At 47.7% G+C, this 16,693-nt stretch overlaps 1 protein-coding gene across 2 annotated transcripts; it reads right to left on the reverse strand.

Annotated features, from left to right (window-relative positions):
- Positions 1–9,262: 9,262 nt before the first annotated feature.
- On the reverse strand, positions 9,263–15,284 carry RGS16 (regulator of G protein signaling 16). Of its 2 annotated transcripts, none has more exons than XM_063105180.1 (5): positions 15,143–15,284; positions 14,178–14,288; positions 13,315–13,376; positions 12,865–13,031; positions 9,263–11,040 (listed from the first exon to the last, which is right to left on the reverse strand). In XM_063105180.1, the coding sequence occupies exons 1-5, from the start codon at positions 15,184–15,186 to the stop codon at positions 10,819–10,821; spliced, it is 606 nt and encodes a 201-aa protein (XP_062961250.1). In that variant the 5' UTR covers positions 15,187–15,284; the 3' UTR covers positions 9,263–10,818. The 2 variants fall into 2 exon arrangements, with proteins under 2 accessions (XP_062961250.1, XP_062961249.1); XM_063105179.1 differs by having other exon boundaries at positions 13,315–13,379.
- Positions 15,285–16,693: the final 1,409 nt, after the last annotated feature.

A 16,693-nucleotide genomic window follows, 5' to 3' on the forward strand; every position in this document is an offset into this window, starting at 1 on the left:
TGAAAACTTTGGACCCAATTGTTTGTGTAGACAGTCCTCATTAAAAGTGGATGTGAGGTGGGCTGGTGTGAATAAAGGAGAAGAGAAGGAAAGTCAAGGAAACCCTGAGTAAAACAGAGCAGAGAATACAGACACCCCAGCAAATGCACTGCAACAGACAAATCCTGCGTTCAGTTTCATTTTCTCCACCTGACCACAGTTGCCTGAGAAACAGAGGACTTGGAAAAATAATGTGTGGATTGTGAAAGAGCCTTGGAGGGAAGGGCTCTGGACCGAAGGGTCCCCACGGGGCAGCCAGCCTGCTCTGAGCTCTCCCACTCCCCACATGTTCCCGCCCCTTTCATCTCCAGTCCCCAAAGCCCAAGGAATTCTGCAAAGAACGGCTTCTCAAGCTTTTCCAGCTCTCCTCCTTCTGCCTATCTTACCTTATAAACTCAGGCTGCTCCTCTGTTCCTCTTTTGGCAGTAACTAATCTTGGAAGACTGTTCCCAGCAAGGAAGCAGTTCCTCTTGGTGACGTCAGTGGGCCAGGAGGGCGGAGACAGGGCGAGCTGGCAGGCAGTCACCCCAGGCGTAACAGCCGTGCTCAGTGCTTTCACAACCCCTGGAGGAAAGCGGCGGCCCTTCTCTGACAGCTGCTGGCTGATCTGCAGTCCACGATCATGCTGCTACCCTTTCAGGTGGCAGCATCCAGCTGCATCCATCCCTTTTGGATCTTTTTCATGTGACTGCAAATCCCCTGCCTTCCTGGGGGGAAGGAATGGACCAAAAAACACTTATTGGATACCTACTGTGTGCCAGATACCATGCTTTACATGTGGCATGGTCCCAGTTAACCCCTAACAATCTCGTTGATTATAAAACTGAGGCTCACAGAAGCTAAGCAAGCCCAAAGGCCCAAAACTCAGCTCTCTCACTCATCTGGATTCACTCCGCTCAACTAGCTGCCTGGAAGCAGTGTATCCTTATCAGCAGGACACCACACAGGCGATTTGGAGACCTGGTCCTATAGCCAGCGCCATGGCTATTTAGCTGAGTGACCTCAGGACCTCAGGCAGGTGGTTTAACCATGCTGGGTCTCAGTTCTCTCCTGGAAATTGGCTTTTAAGGTTCTTTTCTGATCTACAAGTTCTGTTCTTGACCATTTTCCTTGCACTGAGCTGCATATTGTGTAATGAATGCTGCAGTGGGAAGTATTTCTGAACCCATGGAATATCCAGCCTTGCTGGGGAAGCAAAGCCCTGAGTCATGAATAGAAAGTAGTACAAGGTCACGTGCTGGTCAGCTGTGTCATATCACCCAGTCTTGGGCCTCTACTGTCCCGTATGCACTGATGACTCCCAGGCCTCTCTCTAATCCCAGACTCTCCCTCGAGCTTCAGACCCACAGATCTTGAGCATGTCCCAAACAGGACTCCCATCTCTCACTAAATCTGCCCCTTTCATTTTCTCCATCTTCATGCATGGCACCACCACCTGGAGGCTACCCCTCACTCTTATCCTGACACTAAGTCCCCTACTTTCATCTGCCAAGGAAATACTAATCTCAGCCTTTATCGTTTATTACAAGAAACCAATGGCTTGCTTCCTAGACCCTCGTCTATCGTCCCATCCCACGTTGTTGATTCACCATAGTTTTCAGGACAAAGTTCAACATCCTTCATCCATTACTCATTCAATTGATACTTACTGAGCACCAACTATGTTGCCAGTGACTATTCTAAATGCTTGGGATGCAGTGATCTACCACGCAAGTTTCTCATGGAGTGCTTCATGGTGCTCGAGTCTTAGTAGACAGAAATAGATGATAAACAACTGAAAAATCCAACATAGTGTATGATTTCAGGTGATGATACAGTCCCTGACTGTCCCTACTCCTCATGGGCATCATCGCCGCTCCCACACAGTCCCCATCACATCATACCGCTTCCCACCTCTGTGTCCTTGCACATGCTGCTTTGCTACCTGAGCTAGTTATGACAGTAATGAGAATGATGATGATACTAATGCTGTTAATAATAACAAAGACTTACATTGCTCTGTCGTATGCTCCAGGAACTGTTCTGAGCACTTAATACAAATTAAATCATATAATCAAACCCTCATGAAGTAGATACTATTTTTGTCCCTATTTTACAAATGAGGAAACTGATGCATAACATGGTTAAGTAACTTTGTTCTAGGAATTTGAGCTATATTATCAAAGAACACAGAGAAAGATGCCTACCCTCAATCTCATTGAAGCCAGACAATAAAAAAATAAATGAATCATATAGTACATTTTTTGCTGAAAAATCTTCAGAGAATAATAAAGTAGAACAAGGACAGTTGAAAGTGCCAGGGTGGGGATTGTAATTTTACACAGGGGAGTTGGGGTGGGCCTCATTTAGAAGGTGACATTTGAGCAAAGACTCGAGGAAGATGCAGAAGCAAGCTATGCAAATGTCTTGGGCAAGAGCACAGTAAGCAGAGCAAACAGCACATGCAAAGGCCCTGAGGCAGGAGCATGCTTGATGTGATCAAGGAGCAGCAAGGAGGCCAGTGAGGATGGAGCAGAGTGAGTGAGGGGAGATGGTAAGCAGAGGTTCAGATCATTTCGGACCTTAGACCCATGTAAGGACTTTGGCTTCTATGCTGAGCAAGATGGCAGCCATTGGAGAGTTGGAGAAGAAGCATAACGTGATCTGAATCATATATTTAGAGGATAATTTCTGGTGATGTGGTCAGAAGAACCTGAGGATTGAAAGCAAAGGTAGAAGTCAGAAAGTCAGTTAGCAGGCTATTGCAATAATACAACTGAGAGCTGATGGTGGCCCAGGCCATGGTGGTAGCATAGAGGTAGCAGTGGATGTTAGTTTGTCCTGAACAGAAGATTTGATAAAGACTCCTTAAGAATGCTGGCCTTTCTAGTCACCTTGACATATGTTAAACCCCAGTGAGAAGGAACACACCTATAGTGAGACAAACTTAGGTAGATTAACCTGCTACAGCGAGGGAAAACTCACCTCAGGAACTGCAGAGCATCTCAGTGAGAGGGAATCAGGGGTGTTGTTATGGGGTTTGGACTTTGGATTAGGTGATTTAGGGGAGGGTTCAAGGAGATAGGGTTTGTTCCCAATTGGGTGCTGTTGGGAAGCAGGAGCAACTGGATGATGGGTGTCTTAATTACTAATCTAGGAATCAGGAGGAAGAAAGTGGACCTAGAGCTGTGGCTGATACAGAAGCAGCAGCCCTCACGTTGGCTGGAAGAGGGATGTCTGGTCACTGCTGCAGCAGCACAGCATCTTGTCTCTGCCTCATGTTCAGTCCTCATTGAGAAGTGGCCTTATCTGTGCCTTTTTTTCCACGGTCATGCGTTGATGTCATCTGAGCACTGCTGAGCTTCAGTGGAATGCTGTCCAGTGGAAATCCTACGGTATCGGCATTAGTCAGTCACCAGGGCTGTTTTTCTAGTTTTTATTTGTTTTCTCTTCCTCACGCTATTTAGAGTTAAGCCAGAGTTCCAAAGCAGAAATTGGTTTCATAGGTGGAGGAATAAGCTCAGCTTGAAAAAATCCAACTGGTGTCTGAGTGGGTCATTTTAGAAAATTAAATATTACTTCCCTCAACCCTGACACCCCCTTCCTGGGGGAGAGTTTCAAATGACCCCAAACTGGATTCCACGGTAGGTGTTTCTGACTGGTTCTGCAGAGGTAGGCTGGCACGCTGGTTCATTACATTTTCTATGACTCTAGAAACCCACTTCCAAAAAGGATTTGAGGCCACTTATAATAAAAACCACAGATGTAATAAAACCCCAAACTATTTTTTTTACAAAGCTATGTAATTTTTTTTTAATTGAATCATAGTGAATTATACATATTTTGGGGGTTCAATGTTGACATATCTTGATCAAATCAATATTACTAGTATATATATTGTTACACATTGTAATTATTCTTTATGCCCCTTGTCCAATCTCTCCCTATCCCCCTCTCCATCCCCCCTCGCACCACTGACAACCCCAGATTTCTTCTCTCGTTCTGAAAGCGTAATGGTTACTGTGTTGATTTGTTGCCTAAATGATCTGTCCAATGCTGAGAGGTGTGATCAGGTCCCCCACTATTATCATAGAGCAGATGCTTCTCCTGTCACTCTGGAATGGGCTTTGTAGAGAGAGACATCCTCTTCTTTTCTTTGGTCTTTGCTGGTGACTCTCCTTGTGTCAATGCCCTCCAGTGGCTGGTGGACCATCTGCGTGGTGGTTGTGATGTCTAGCCACTTTTGCGGCAGCTGTGGTTACTGTGGTGGCTGTGGTGGGCCACCCACGTGGAGGTGATGTTTTTGGCATACTCCTTGGTTGGCACTGGCAGTGCGCCTGGTTGTGGGGGGGGGGCCAGTCCCTGGCTTAATGCCCCAAGTCCCCAGGCAGTCCCGAGGTGCTGATGGTGTACCTGGGCCAGAACTAGATTTTGTCCTTTGCTTACTTCTAAAATGGATGAACTTCCTGTGGGAACCAGTACTTGAGCTGTGTGGTTTAGCTGAATTGCTGCTTTACTGCTGTTTCCCTAGTGAAGGCTTTTGTGCAGCAAAGGGTTTAATGGTTGACCTTACAGGTACTTCTGGCTCTCCAGAGACCTGATGCACCTGGGTTGTATAGAAACTCTGATCTGGGCCTGAGTCTTTTCATCAAACTGCTCCCCCTGCAGTTTGATATTCCTTACCAGTCTTCTGTGAGTGATCCTGCACTGATTGGGAGGCAGATCAGCTGTCCTTGCTGTGCCCCAGTGTTCCCCCGGTGGGCCCATCTCTATCACCACCTGTGCTGCAAACACCTCCCATGGGATGGGCCATGCACTGGTCCCTTGTGATGACTCAGCAGCCTCTGAGTGGCTTCTTTTTTCACTTGTTCTGGCTCCTCACTCCTGTGTGGGTCCACGGGAACCCTCTTAGTGGTCTTGCTGCCCTGGGTGCCACCAAGGCCCTCCTCCCCCCTGCCACCTTCAAGCATCTCCATCCGAAAGGCACAGCTGCAGCTTCTGCTGGCTCCTGCTCCATGCACTCAGCAGCTCCAGCCTTAAAGCTGCCACGGCACAAAATGCTCAGAGCAGTTTTTTCTTTCTCTCATGGTGCCTTCTCCCGCCTTCATGAACTCCATAGGTCTCTCCTCTTCCCCTGAGCTCTAGCAGCTGCAGCTTGGGTATTGTTACATTTTTATACTTGTAAATTTGTTGATTTGTGGGAGAGAGTGATGCTGGGGACCATCTATTCCACCATCTTGACCAGAACCTTTTTTAAAATTTTGAATGTATCTGAATCTATTTTTTGTTTTGTTTTGTCATTACACAATGTAAACATTTTTTATTCTCCTTTACCAATTAAAACCCCAAACTGTTAACACAAGAATAAGAGAAGTGACAAATAACGGAGGAGGATAACTATCATGTTTAAACAGAAAACTTAACTCTGGGTCAAGGCCAAGGCAAAGAGAGTGTCCCGCAAGCATGCACAAGAGGATTGGCACCTGGCACTGGCTACCCCCCTCCTGGGGATGTGTATACATGGGGGAGGGTCAGTCCAGTGAACAAGCATGAGGTGGAAACCATGATTACCCCCAGACTACCTTAAACCAGGAGAATCAAGGAGGAGGTGGCCCAAGAGATATGCAGAGTCTGACAACTGCCCTGGTAGGAAAGATCCGTCTGTCTACAAAGAGATCCCAGCTGCTGAGCTGGGTTCAGGTATCCAGACTCTGAAAAATTAATCACTAAGGGCAGAAGAGAGCAGGCCCAGGAGGAGGTGGGACTCCCAGGCTGGAAACATGCAGAGAGAAACCAAGGGCAAGGTGAAATGCAAGGACTTCTCTGTCCTTCCCTCTGGCTCCCTCCTTCCCATACCCAGGATGTTAGAATTGATCAGTGTCCTCAACCTTTACTTCCTTTGACCAGAAAGACTCCTAAGACTGCAGGGATTCACTCTAAACTTGGGAATGAACTGTGCTTTACTTACCAAAAACCCTTCTTCTTAGATCTTGATGAGAGGACAATGGAATCAAATTGAATTAAGTATAACACTGATGTTCTCACATCAGTGACATGAGAATGGTTTGTTATGCAGCAATAGTTAGCTGGTACAGCTATCTGCTAGCTCTTTGAATTAGGGCAATTTATTTAAACTTTTTTTCACTTTAACTTTAAGCAATTGGGGCAATTTACTTGAAATTGGGCCTTGGTTTCTACATCTGTAAAGTGGGGTTGGTAATAACAGTTGCTTCCTCCTGGGAATATTGTGAGGATTACAGAAATTAGTGTACATGAAGTACTGAGAACAGTGCCTGTTTCGTACAAGCAGCTGCCATTTCTGAGCACTTAACTGTCAAGTACTACGATAAATATCTTTCATAAATATTCTTATTCTACTATCACAAAAGTCACGAAGCCAATACTATTGTTATTTACATTTTACAGAAAAAAGTGAGGCTCTGAAAAATTGAGTAATGTGCCGAAGATTACTCAGCTAAAAAGCAGTGGATGTGGGACCAAATTTAGTTGCCTAACTTCCAAGCCCACTGTCTAAATCATTAGACCACCCTCTCTGCGAAGCTGCCCCCTGGAATTGGTGAGATGGAATTAGCTGAGACAATTATCCTTCTCGGCATAGAACTATCCCTCAAGTGGGAACCCATTACAAATAAAAGATTAATCCACACATTGTTGCTTTTCCTAAAGTTTAAAAGAAAGCATTATCCAGGTTAGTGATCAAAGCTTAGAAAAGACCAACATTGTAAGTCAGGAGATATCTTCTCTAAATGATGGAGACCCGAACTCCACCATCTAGCACCTATCTTGCATCTCTTACCTTAGGGATCATACCTCAGCTACTTAAATTTTAAATCTTTCTTTTCTTCCCTAAAGCACTTTGAATAACTGACCCAATTTAAAGGATTCAGTGACAGTGGATTACCTTGAGTTCAGCACTTAATAAGCTCTAACATCCTTTTCTCTTTGCCTAAGAACTTCAATTTTTAAAGGTCATTTCAGCCCTTTTGACTAAAGAAATATTGGTTTGACTCCTATACCTACTGGGCTGTCTCGGTAGCTATGTTAATAATTCTCATTGATATTAAAATTTTATAATTTTATGAAAATGTATTAATAAACAAAACTACAGTGAAACAAATGATAGTCATTGGATATAATTCCGAATGAAGAAGCCGAACTTGGCATATGATGGAAGCCAAGTGATGCCGAAGAACAAGCTGGCATGTCCTGCTATGGCCACAGGGAGGCAGCAGAGGGGATAAATAGGCCAGCCTTAAAGCGGTCACAGGAAAGCCAGCCCTAGCTGGCGGGTTCGTGTGACTCCTGCAGTCCCTGCAATACAGTGGTTTGCTTAATACCTCCAATCTACAACTTCCTCATCTGAAATTCTGGAATGATTTGAGTATCAGATGAAATATGGTATTGAAACAGCTGTACTGTACTTGAAGGAAAAGTAGATTTGTAATCCTGGGTGTGAATCTTGGTTCTGCCATCTTATCCAAAAAGCCAATAAATAGTTCTTGACTAATGCCTATGATGTAAAAGGCACTGTGCTAAGTGCTGGAATCAAATAATAATAATAGCTAATATTTATGGGACATCAACATTGTGTCAAATGCTTTTATTTCATTCAGTGTTCCCTATCAGGGGTACTCTTATTATCCTCGTTTTAGAGATGAGGGGATTGAACCTTAGGCTTAAATAACTTCACAAGGTGAATGATCCAGGATTCCAACCCCAACATTCCAATTCCACAGCTAGGGCTGCAAACCACTTTGCTGTGCTCCGTTCTGCCCCATCTTGTCAAGGTGAATAATATGGCTCCTGACCTTAAAGAGCTCAGTTTAATGGAAGAGGAAGAGCTGTGACGAGATTAGTTATGGTCGATGCCACACATGCTACAATCGAGGTAAAAAGTGTCTTAGAATCACAGAAGCCAGAGCAATTACTTCTGTACGGGGTGGTCCAGGAGGAGGTTATTTTTTTTTTGGATTTTGAAAATTGTCATTTTCCTCCTCACCCCCCAACCCTCAATTTTTTTAAAAAAAGGGGAAGTAAAGGGCATTTCAAGCAGAGAGAACAGTGCGTGCAGTGACCCACAAACAAAGGGAAGGAAAGAACTCGTAGGTAAAGGCCATCTGGGGACTTGGGTCAGATCAGAGAGCCTTGCATGTCATGGTAAGAGCTGGACTCCATCTCATGGTTAAAGCTGAACCATTGAAGGGTTTTAGTGTAGCCATGAAGTGCTCAGATCTGTGCTTTATGGATGAGGACTGGGGCAGTGTGGAAAATAAACTAGAGAAGGGAGAGGCTGGGATAGGGAGACGAGGTGGGGAATAGTTATAGCCCACATTAGAAAGGACGAGAGAGTCCTCTAAGAAGGCCCGGTGAGTCTGGGAAGGAGAAGCTGGACTCAGCCCATTTGGCTTTGATGGGGAGCAGATGTGACGAGGAAGAGCTATGGAGAAGCCTGACACTGGGTGGCCACTGCCTCTGAGTATCAGGGTCAGGGAAACAGAAGGCAGAGGATGTCTGAGGGGGGCCATGATGACCTTGGCTTTGAACGCGTTACATATGAAGAGCCTGCGGAACGCGCAGGGAGAGAAGTCCAGTAGGAGGTTGGAAATCGTAATCTAACAGTTCTCCTGCTGGATTTTAAATTAATCATTAACTCAGCCATTTGTTAAGCAATGTAAACCTAAAAAAAGAAACTGAGACAAAAAAAAAAAAAAGGTTTTATTTGGGCCAAATTTTAGGATTGCCTTGAATATGTGCTCCAGATGTTACAAAAGTCGCCGTCTAACTGATAATATCTGGCTATTTGACCAAGGCATACTGACCCTTTCACTGTCACAGGCAGCATCGGGAATGGCTTTGCCAAGTTCCAGTCGGGTAGACAGAGGATACGGGCTTTGAAATGACAGCAGACCAGGCCCAGTCCAATCCGCACAAAACAGCCCAACTCAAGCCAGGCTGTTATCAGCTAAAAGAAGTCACCAGTCAAGGTGGCCATGGTGGGAACCTACGCCCCCTCTCCGATTCTCCCAGTTCCCAAATGAACACCGGTCTTCCACTTGTGCCACTGCCTATGCCATGGAAACTCCCGCCCGTCCTGTGGGATTCCCAGAGCCACAGGCCTTGCCACTTTACTTCCCTTTCCCGTTTTCCCCCTGACCACACAGCCCTTGGAGACAGATGTCATATTTGAGTTTTGTTTTTATTTTACAAGAATACAACATGCTGAAACAGGAAAATGGGGATTGTGTACATCATTCATATCTCGGAAACCAGCTCCATTGGTCAACAATAAATAAATATTTAAACAGCAAGGAGTTCCTGACAGGTGCTAAGAGGTTCCCAGCAGGGTAAGAGGTAGAGTCTGGTGGAGGGAGGGAGACAGTCAGGCTGCAACTCCCGCTGAGATTCTCCAGCAGAGGCAAACTGAAATTACAATAAATAACAGCAACAAAAGTAACAAAAATAATATGCTAGGACAATTGGCACAAAGCAACGATACATTATACTTAAATAATTTTCTCCTGGAGGAGCTCACAGTGCAGAGAGAACAGTGTTGATTACCCTGGGGCATAAGGGCTTGTCCCGGTTAATTCACCTCCCCAGCTTGGGCTTTTGTGCAAGAAGTCTCAGCACGAAATGTTTGTTTGGTGATGCCCTGAGGTGACAGGCAGGTTCTGATTTCCCCCAGTCCCGCTGTTCCAGCAGCCTTTCTCCCCAACTTCACTCCCAACGTCTACATTCTGTCGCAGGGCCACTGTGGTTCCTGTCCTGTCTCTCCCAACACTCCAGTGGTGCACCTCATGTTCACAGGAAAAAAACACAAGCTCCCCTTCCACTCTGGGGTGTCTCTTTTCCCTGTTCTCATACCCACAAAAAATACTGGCTTGATTTCAGCAGGACTTTCAGGAATTGCCAAGAGGTTTGCTTCTTACAAACCTTTTCTCTTTCGTTCCACACTGCCAGGCAGGAGAGTGGACTAGCCACCCGAGGCCTCCACCTTTCTTTTCATGCCCACCACCCCAATCAAGGGCAGCACAGAGCTGAGGACACATTCCTGCAGGAGTCCCCTCCGTGGGGCCACCTGCAAGAGGTCACCACGAGCACCAAGACGGATCTCACTCGAGCGAGATGGCTTCTTTTCAAGGGCTCTCTACTGACTTGGAAAGGCCTCAGACTCCAGTTTCTGAAGTACAAAAATCTCATTTTGGGCAAGAGACACATCGGCTTGCTGGCCTTGATAATACAGCAAGGCTGGACACACAGGCATGTTAAGAAGCTGAGGGACCCCGAGGCAGCCCCGGGGCAGGTGAGGAGGGCAGAACAGGAGGACTCCACACCCATGGCTCCCTCTGCCCAGAACAGGCTGGAAACTGGGAAAACAGGAAGCTAGAGTCAACTGACAGCTCCTCTTGGTGGTCTTTCCCCCTTTTGTTTCCAAGTTTCCCTTCATCCATGTTTCCTAAAGCACACCTGGATATCCCCTTGCCCCACTGAGAAGGACCAGAGCCAGTGCTAATTCCTGAGCCTCCGTTCTTTTCCCCAGAAAGCCCCACGTGATCCGCATCACTAGCCCTTATCCTCAGGTCCTGGAAGTGGGGACACTCTCATGCACAGATTCAAGTCCCGCAGTATCTGAAGGAGAGGGTGCTTGCTCACAAAAGGCTGCTAGATCTGCTCTTTCCTTCACCCTCCTCTCGATCTTGCTCTGCAGAACCTGCCTCCCACACGGGGACGGGTGACTCCACCTCTCTTCCTGGCTGGCTTCCTCCCTGCCACGGAGGCTCAGGTGCGCGAGGGCTCGGCCGAGCTGCAGCTGGACAGAGAGGCAGAGGCAGCCGAGGCTTGGGCAGCCAGGTCCCGGTAGGTGGGCGACTTCAGGAAGCGTGGGTAGGAGTCCTTCTCCATCAGGGTGCGTGTCTTGCCCTGAGCTGCGTCAAAGCACGTGGCCGTGGCAGCCTGCAGGTTCATCCTCGTCAGCTCCCGGGTCTCGTGGTCTATGTTCACCTGTGCACAGGAGGACAAGCACAGGATAAGTGGGGGTGGGAGGGTGGGCAAGGCAAGGGGTTCAGCGGGCTGAGGGGGACCCAGGAAAGAGCACCAGATTCTGAATCAAGAACCTGGAGTCTCCCGAATCAATCATTAACTAGCTTTTCAGCTCTGGGCCTGTCCCCACATCTGATCCAGTGTCTGTCCTCCAACCTCTCAGGATCAGTATGAGGATATATTAGGAAGGTGTACAAATTCCGCGTCTTTACACCCCTTCTTCTGTAATAGCCCTGCCTCAAGTCACTGGCACCTCTCTCCTGGATTCGTGCCAGTCTCCTCAGTGGTCTCTCTCCTCCACCCTCACCCCCACAGCCTGTCCTCCACCAGCAGCTAGAGTGAGCCTTGTAAAACCCAAGTCAGCAGGACGAAATACATACACAAAGCAGGGTTTTTCACCATATTGGGAATGCACCATATATAGTTTTCAAGTTTGCTTTTTTTCACTTAGCACTGTGTCATAAACATTTCCAAGGACTGAAATTTCCCATTCCAAATCACCTGAGGTGCTGGCTCAGAGAAAGACCGATGAATTTACAAGCTGCTGTCAAACATGACTAGTGGTGGATATGGCATCAATATCAATGATTCTTCTTGAAAGCAATTCAACTTGGCATTGCTGTTGCTACCAAATGTGTTTTTATCAGCTCCTATAATTGTTTTCTGAAGCCATAAATTTCTCATTAATTTTTTTAAAAAAATCAGTTTGGTAGCACTCCTTTTGTCTTCCCATGTCACTCAGAGCAAAAGCTAAACTGCTTGCCAGGCCCCCACGGTTCATATCTGGCCATCTGCCACCTGCCTGACCTCATCCCCTACACTCTCTCCCTGCTCCACACGGGCCCACTTGCTGTTCTGTGTCTACAACAGGCACTCTCTGGCCTTTGCACTTGCCGTTTCCTGTGTTAGAATGTTCTTTGCTCCCTCAAGTCTTTAATCTCTCTGCTTATATGTCACCTTATCAACAGACCACTCCTGACTTCCCTTTATAAAATGGAGAGACCCCACCTCCTCCCACTCCATACCTCTGGTACTCCCTATATCTCATTTTCTGTTTTACTTTTTATCAGAGCATATATCCTCACCTGGCTTATATGTGTTTAATAAGTTATTGGCATCTGCTCCCATTAGAACATAAGTTCCACTAGGGCAGGGACTTTGTTTTGTTTCTGCTATATCCCCCATGACTATAACAGTGCCTTGACTGTAATCAGTTCCATAAATAAATATTTATGGAATAACGTGGAATAAACCAAAGTGGTCAGAAAACAAAATAAAAAATGATACAAGGCGAGGCATTACTCCTATCTGTCCACCAGGTGGCCCCATGTTCTTTATCAAATGTGGCTGCCAGGCAAAGGCAGCCAGAAGGGAAGGCTGACTTGAAAAATCATCCAGGGACCACAGACCTACAGGCCTGAGGCAGCTCAGCCAGGAGACTGAGCCAGGTTACATGAGGTCCTATGATGACCTTGTCTCCCCAGTTGGTAGGTGTGTTGAGCTTCTAAAAAGGGATTGGTTTATAAAAGTGCGTATGGACAGAAGCCAAAAACCCCGCCAACCCATCCTGCCCTATTGTGAGTCTAAGGGTAACAGCTCCCAGGGGTAGCACAGAGACTGGTTTTCCTAACTTCTGGCCACAGAAGCCCACTCATCCCTGTGCCAAATAAGGCCACTCTACTTCTAAACCCAATCCTTCACCTGCTGGCCTCCCCGACTCTAATTCTCAGTAGGAAAGAAACAGGCTGGGTCTGGAGGAGTCATTGAACATGTTGAGGCTCTGACCTCTTTGGGGGCTTCACTGCAAATGAACTCCTCAAAGATCCGGTGAGCCCTGGAGGCCAGCTTGGTAGCCGATCGAATCTTCTTGAACTCTTCACAGGCCAGCCAGAACTCCAGATTCTCCTCGCTGAACTCGGTCTTCAGGAAAGCGTGGAAGGCGGCCACTCCATCTGGGGTTGAGGGAGAGAAGAGGAAACAGGTCAGAATGGGGAACAGTGGGAATAAAAGAAGAAAAGACAGCAATTGCAGTTAATGGCTCTATTTTTAGGATGTCATTTTCTTGAACAAGGACCTGCCTTTGTATTCTGAATAGAGGCTGGCACACTGGGGAATCATTATTATTATTCCTACTACCATTATTTTGCCTCGGCTTTCAGCATCGCTCGGACTGGCTCCAAAGCACATGAGTATACATGTGCCATACACAGACAGACACAACAGGGTCCTACTCACTTTTACTGCTCAGAAGCAAGTCGAACGACTCTCTCCACCCCAGCACATCTTCTGAGAAGTTTCTGCTAAGAAGAAAAAGCCAAGATTTAAAAAAATATATTTTTTAAATCAACAAACCAAAGCATAGCACAAATCCTAACCAGAATTCTGATGAGAAGGTGCATAACTCACACAAAGGCTTGCTTGGTGATTATTGAAGTTGACTCTACAAGCTCTTAGTTGGAGTTAAGGCAAGCAGTCGTGTTTTTTAGAGGACAACTCAGCAACCAGAAGCAGAAGCCAGGGACCCTTTAGTCTTCAGTCAACATCTCTAAGGCTGTCTTTTCTCCGTCCAAAATTCCTTCCCTTCCACTGACTGTCAGAGCTTTGTTTTGTACACCTCCGCAAAGAATAAGGGCCTCATAAATAGAGATTACATCTACCCATAACCCCAGAGCCTAGTGGTAGCACCTGGCACAGTGGATGTTCAATATGAGAGGGTTTCTAGGCAAGCTGCATGCTAACAGAAGTAGAGTCATTAATAAAAACTTCAGGTGGTCTTGGACCCTGTGCTTGCCCTGGCTGCATGTTCAATGATATCCTCAGATCAAAGAAGTCTGGTAACTAGACATTCATGCCCTGGGTGCAGTCATCTGTTGGTGGACTTAGAACCCCAGAGCCACCCACCCACTCACCCATGAGCCAAGAAGCCAAAGCAGACCAGCAACGAGTCCCACTGAAATCTCTGGGAAGGGGTTGCCAAGGTTCAACCTAGTATGTCCTAGTTTCCCTTGTATTCCCCTTCTCACAACTCCTTTCCTAAGTGGAAAAGGGATTGGAAGCTCCCTCCCCTCCAGGGACCTGAGCTGGTCAGCAGGACTTACCGTTCTTTGCTGTGTTTGCTGCCCCACTCAAACTTAGCAACACTTCCAGTATCAGAGCCCGGCTCTGACTTGTGAAGAAAGATCCCCAGGCGTGTCTTGAACTCTTTGGCTCTGAAAGACAAGTCAGGATCATGAAAGGACTCTCCATTTGCTCAGCCAGTGTGGAGAGGTTTATGGGGTCCCAGAAGTGCTCTGGCTGGTGCCACCCAAAGTTTAGCCTCCAGAGTTGCTGGAAACCTTTGGCTGTTCCCAAGGCCCAAACTGTGCTTCTCTCATGAGTATCAACCCCCAAGCAACAAAAGCAACGTTTGAGCTGTGCCACGAGAGGTCCTACACTTTCTGGGTTTACAGCACTGCACATACAGACTTTTTCCTGCCTAAGTCACACTGATCTATCTCTGTGCCTGTTGATTAGCAGAACACGGTTCAGCATCCCCTAAGCTTGTCAGGAGTATTTCTGGAACTGTGTGAAAGCTGATTCCCTATCTTCATCTTTACCTTTTCTTTCCCAGCCACAGCTCCTGTAAGAACTGGGAGCTGTTGAGTCGTTCCCTGGGAAGTTGGCAGACACATTCCTCTGGGTAGAACCCGAAAAACATCTCCCTGCCTTCCCAGTGGCTGAGGAGGACATGACCCTAGCTGTGGGCTGTGCAATGAAAACCAAGTGCTTAAGAAACTGGGGCAGACTCAGCTCTGCGGGAGATGCCAACGTGGTCTTCCTGCATTCCTGCAGCAGGGTCCCTTTGTCAGAAGATGGGAAAAGCAGCAAGCAGCCAGCCCTCCGCTTTCCTTCACCTTTCCTTCTCCCTACTACTCCTGGCACCTGAGCACGTGGCATCAAGCTGGCCTCTGCCTCTCCACTCCCATTTCCCCAGCCTCCCAGGTCCCCAGGCTACTGCTCCAGTCCCTAAGAGTTGGTGGAACTTGGACTTCTTCCTCCGGACAGCTGCGCAAGCTCCTCTTACCTCTCCAGGCAGGTGGTGGGGAAGGCAGTCAGGGTCCGACACATGGCTGCAGGCGCGGGGCAACACGTCGTGGAGAGGATAGCGGCGGGCTCCAGGGAGCTCTGCGAGCGGGACGAGGAGGAGGAGCGGCGCGCGGGCTGGGATGCTCAGCCTGCGTGAGCCCGGCCGGCGCTGCCTCGGCTTTTATCCCCTCGGAGGGGGCGGGCGGGGCCGTGCGCCCCTGACCAATCGGAGAGCGGGGCTGGGCGCCGCGCGGGAAGAGGCGGGGCCCGGGAGCCCGACGGGGCGGGGCGCGGCTTGCACGCGCGGGGACACACGGGGCTGCACCCTCCTCCCGACGGACGGCGGCGTGCAGGGCAGAGCGGCAGGGAGATGGCACGAGAGTGAGAAGCGCGTACCTAGTTTAACGGGGGGGGGGGGGGGAAGGCCGTCGACTTCTAGTAAAAAGCAGGAAACCAGCGCAGCGGTGTCAGGAGGGTTTGTGGGGGGCTCGTGGGTCGGGGAGGCACGCACAGCGTCTATTACAGGAAAGTCTGTGCACGCTGGGGTCAGCATCATGATTATACCGTTAACTACGACTAACGGCGCTCCTACCCCCATGGCCACGGGGCTGCGTCAGCTGTTCATCAGCCTCATCCTCGGTCCCATTTTATAGATGAAGAAACTGAGGATAGAAGGCTAAAGAGACTTGCCAAAGATCAGAGTTGGAAATAGCGGAGAAATTGGGAGGAGGGGCTGGCGACTGTATTGAACGCCTACTGTGTTCCAGACACTTTTACTAAAACTCAGAGAGCTTAAATAACTTGCTCAAAGTTACACAGTTAAGTGTTGGCGCCGGAATTCAAGTATGAATTTACCATGCTTTTCCACGGCCAAAAAAGAAAAAAAAAAGTTAGAATCACACTGACTCTGCAGCTGGTGAAATGATCCTGGGTTTAAGCAGTTGTTAGCTGAGTGGTGCTGTCTCCCATGTAAAATAATACATGCTCTGCCTCTCTCCTCTGCTTGCCCATAAAGGCATTTATAGCCAGCCCCATTGCCCCTCGGTTCCCTTTGGAATTGCTGTTAAGAGTACAGGGTCCAGAGCTAGATTTTCAGATTTCATATCATGTCTCTACCAGTTACTGATGGGAGACCTTGGGCACACTTCTTAACCTTACCATGTCTGCATTTCCTTGTCTCTAAAACGAGAACACCAATACACTTGTTTCCTAAGGTTGTTGTGACGACTAAAGTTAATTCTTAGTTTGAGTTCCCCAGGAAACAGACTCCAAGAGACAGAGACTCACATGCAGGAGGTTTACTGAGGCCAGTTCTTAGAACTGAGAGGGAGTGAAGGAAGCAGGGTATGGCAGAGGGAGAAGCTGAATGCCATGCCACTTCAACAGAGACCCCAGCGGGTCACAGGGGATGTTCTGGAGCTCAGGCACTGCTTTGGAACTGTCTACCATTGAAGCAAGGGGGAGGGCCTTTATTTCCCCACGTCAACCATTCTTCGGATGCAGCTGCCCTGAGAAGATGGCCTAATCTTTAAAAAGGCAGCTCTCTGTT

The sequence above is a fragment of the Cynocephalus volans genome, chromosome 8, assembly GCF_027409185.1.
Source record: "Cynocephalus volans isolate mCynVol1 chromosome 8, mCynVol1.pri, whole genome shotgun sequence".
In the NCBI taxonomy this organism is placed as follows: domain Eukaryota; kingdom Metazoa; phylum Chordata; class Mammalia; order Dermoptera; family Cynocephalidae; genus Cynocephalus; species Cynocephalus volans.

Excerpts from the sequence above, each read along its gene's own strand:
- RGS16 (XM_063105179.1), bottom strand. The coding sequence starts at position 15,186 with ATGTGTCGGACCCTGACTGCCTTCCCCACCACCTGCCTGGAGAG. Across the intron at positions 14,289-15,142 it reads CCCACCACCTGCCTGGAGAG|AGCCAAAGAGTTCAAGACAC; the intron begins GTAAGAGGAGCT and ends CTTGTCTTTCAG. Across the intron at positions 13,032-13,314 it reads CTTGCTTCTGAGCAGTAAAA|ATGGAGTGGCCGCCTTCCAC; the intron begins GTGAGTAGGACC and ends CCTCAACCCCAG.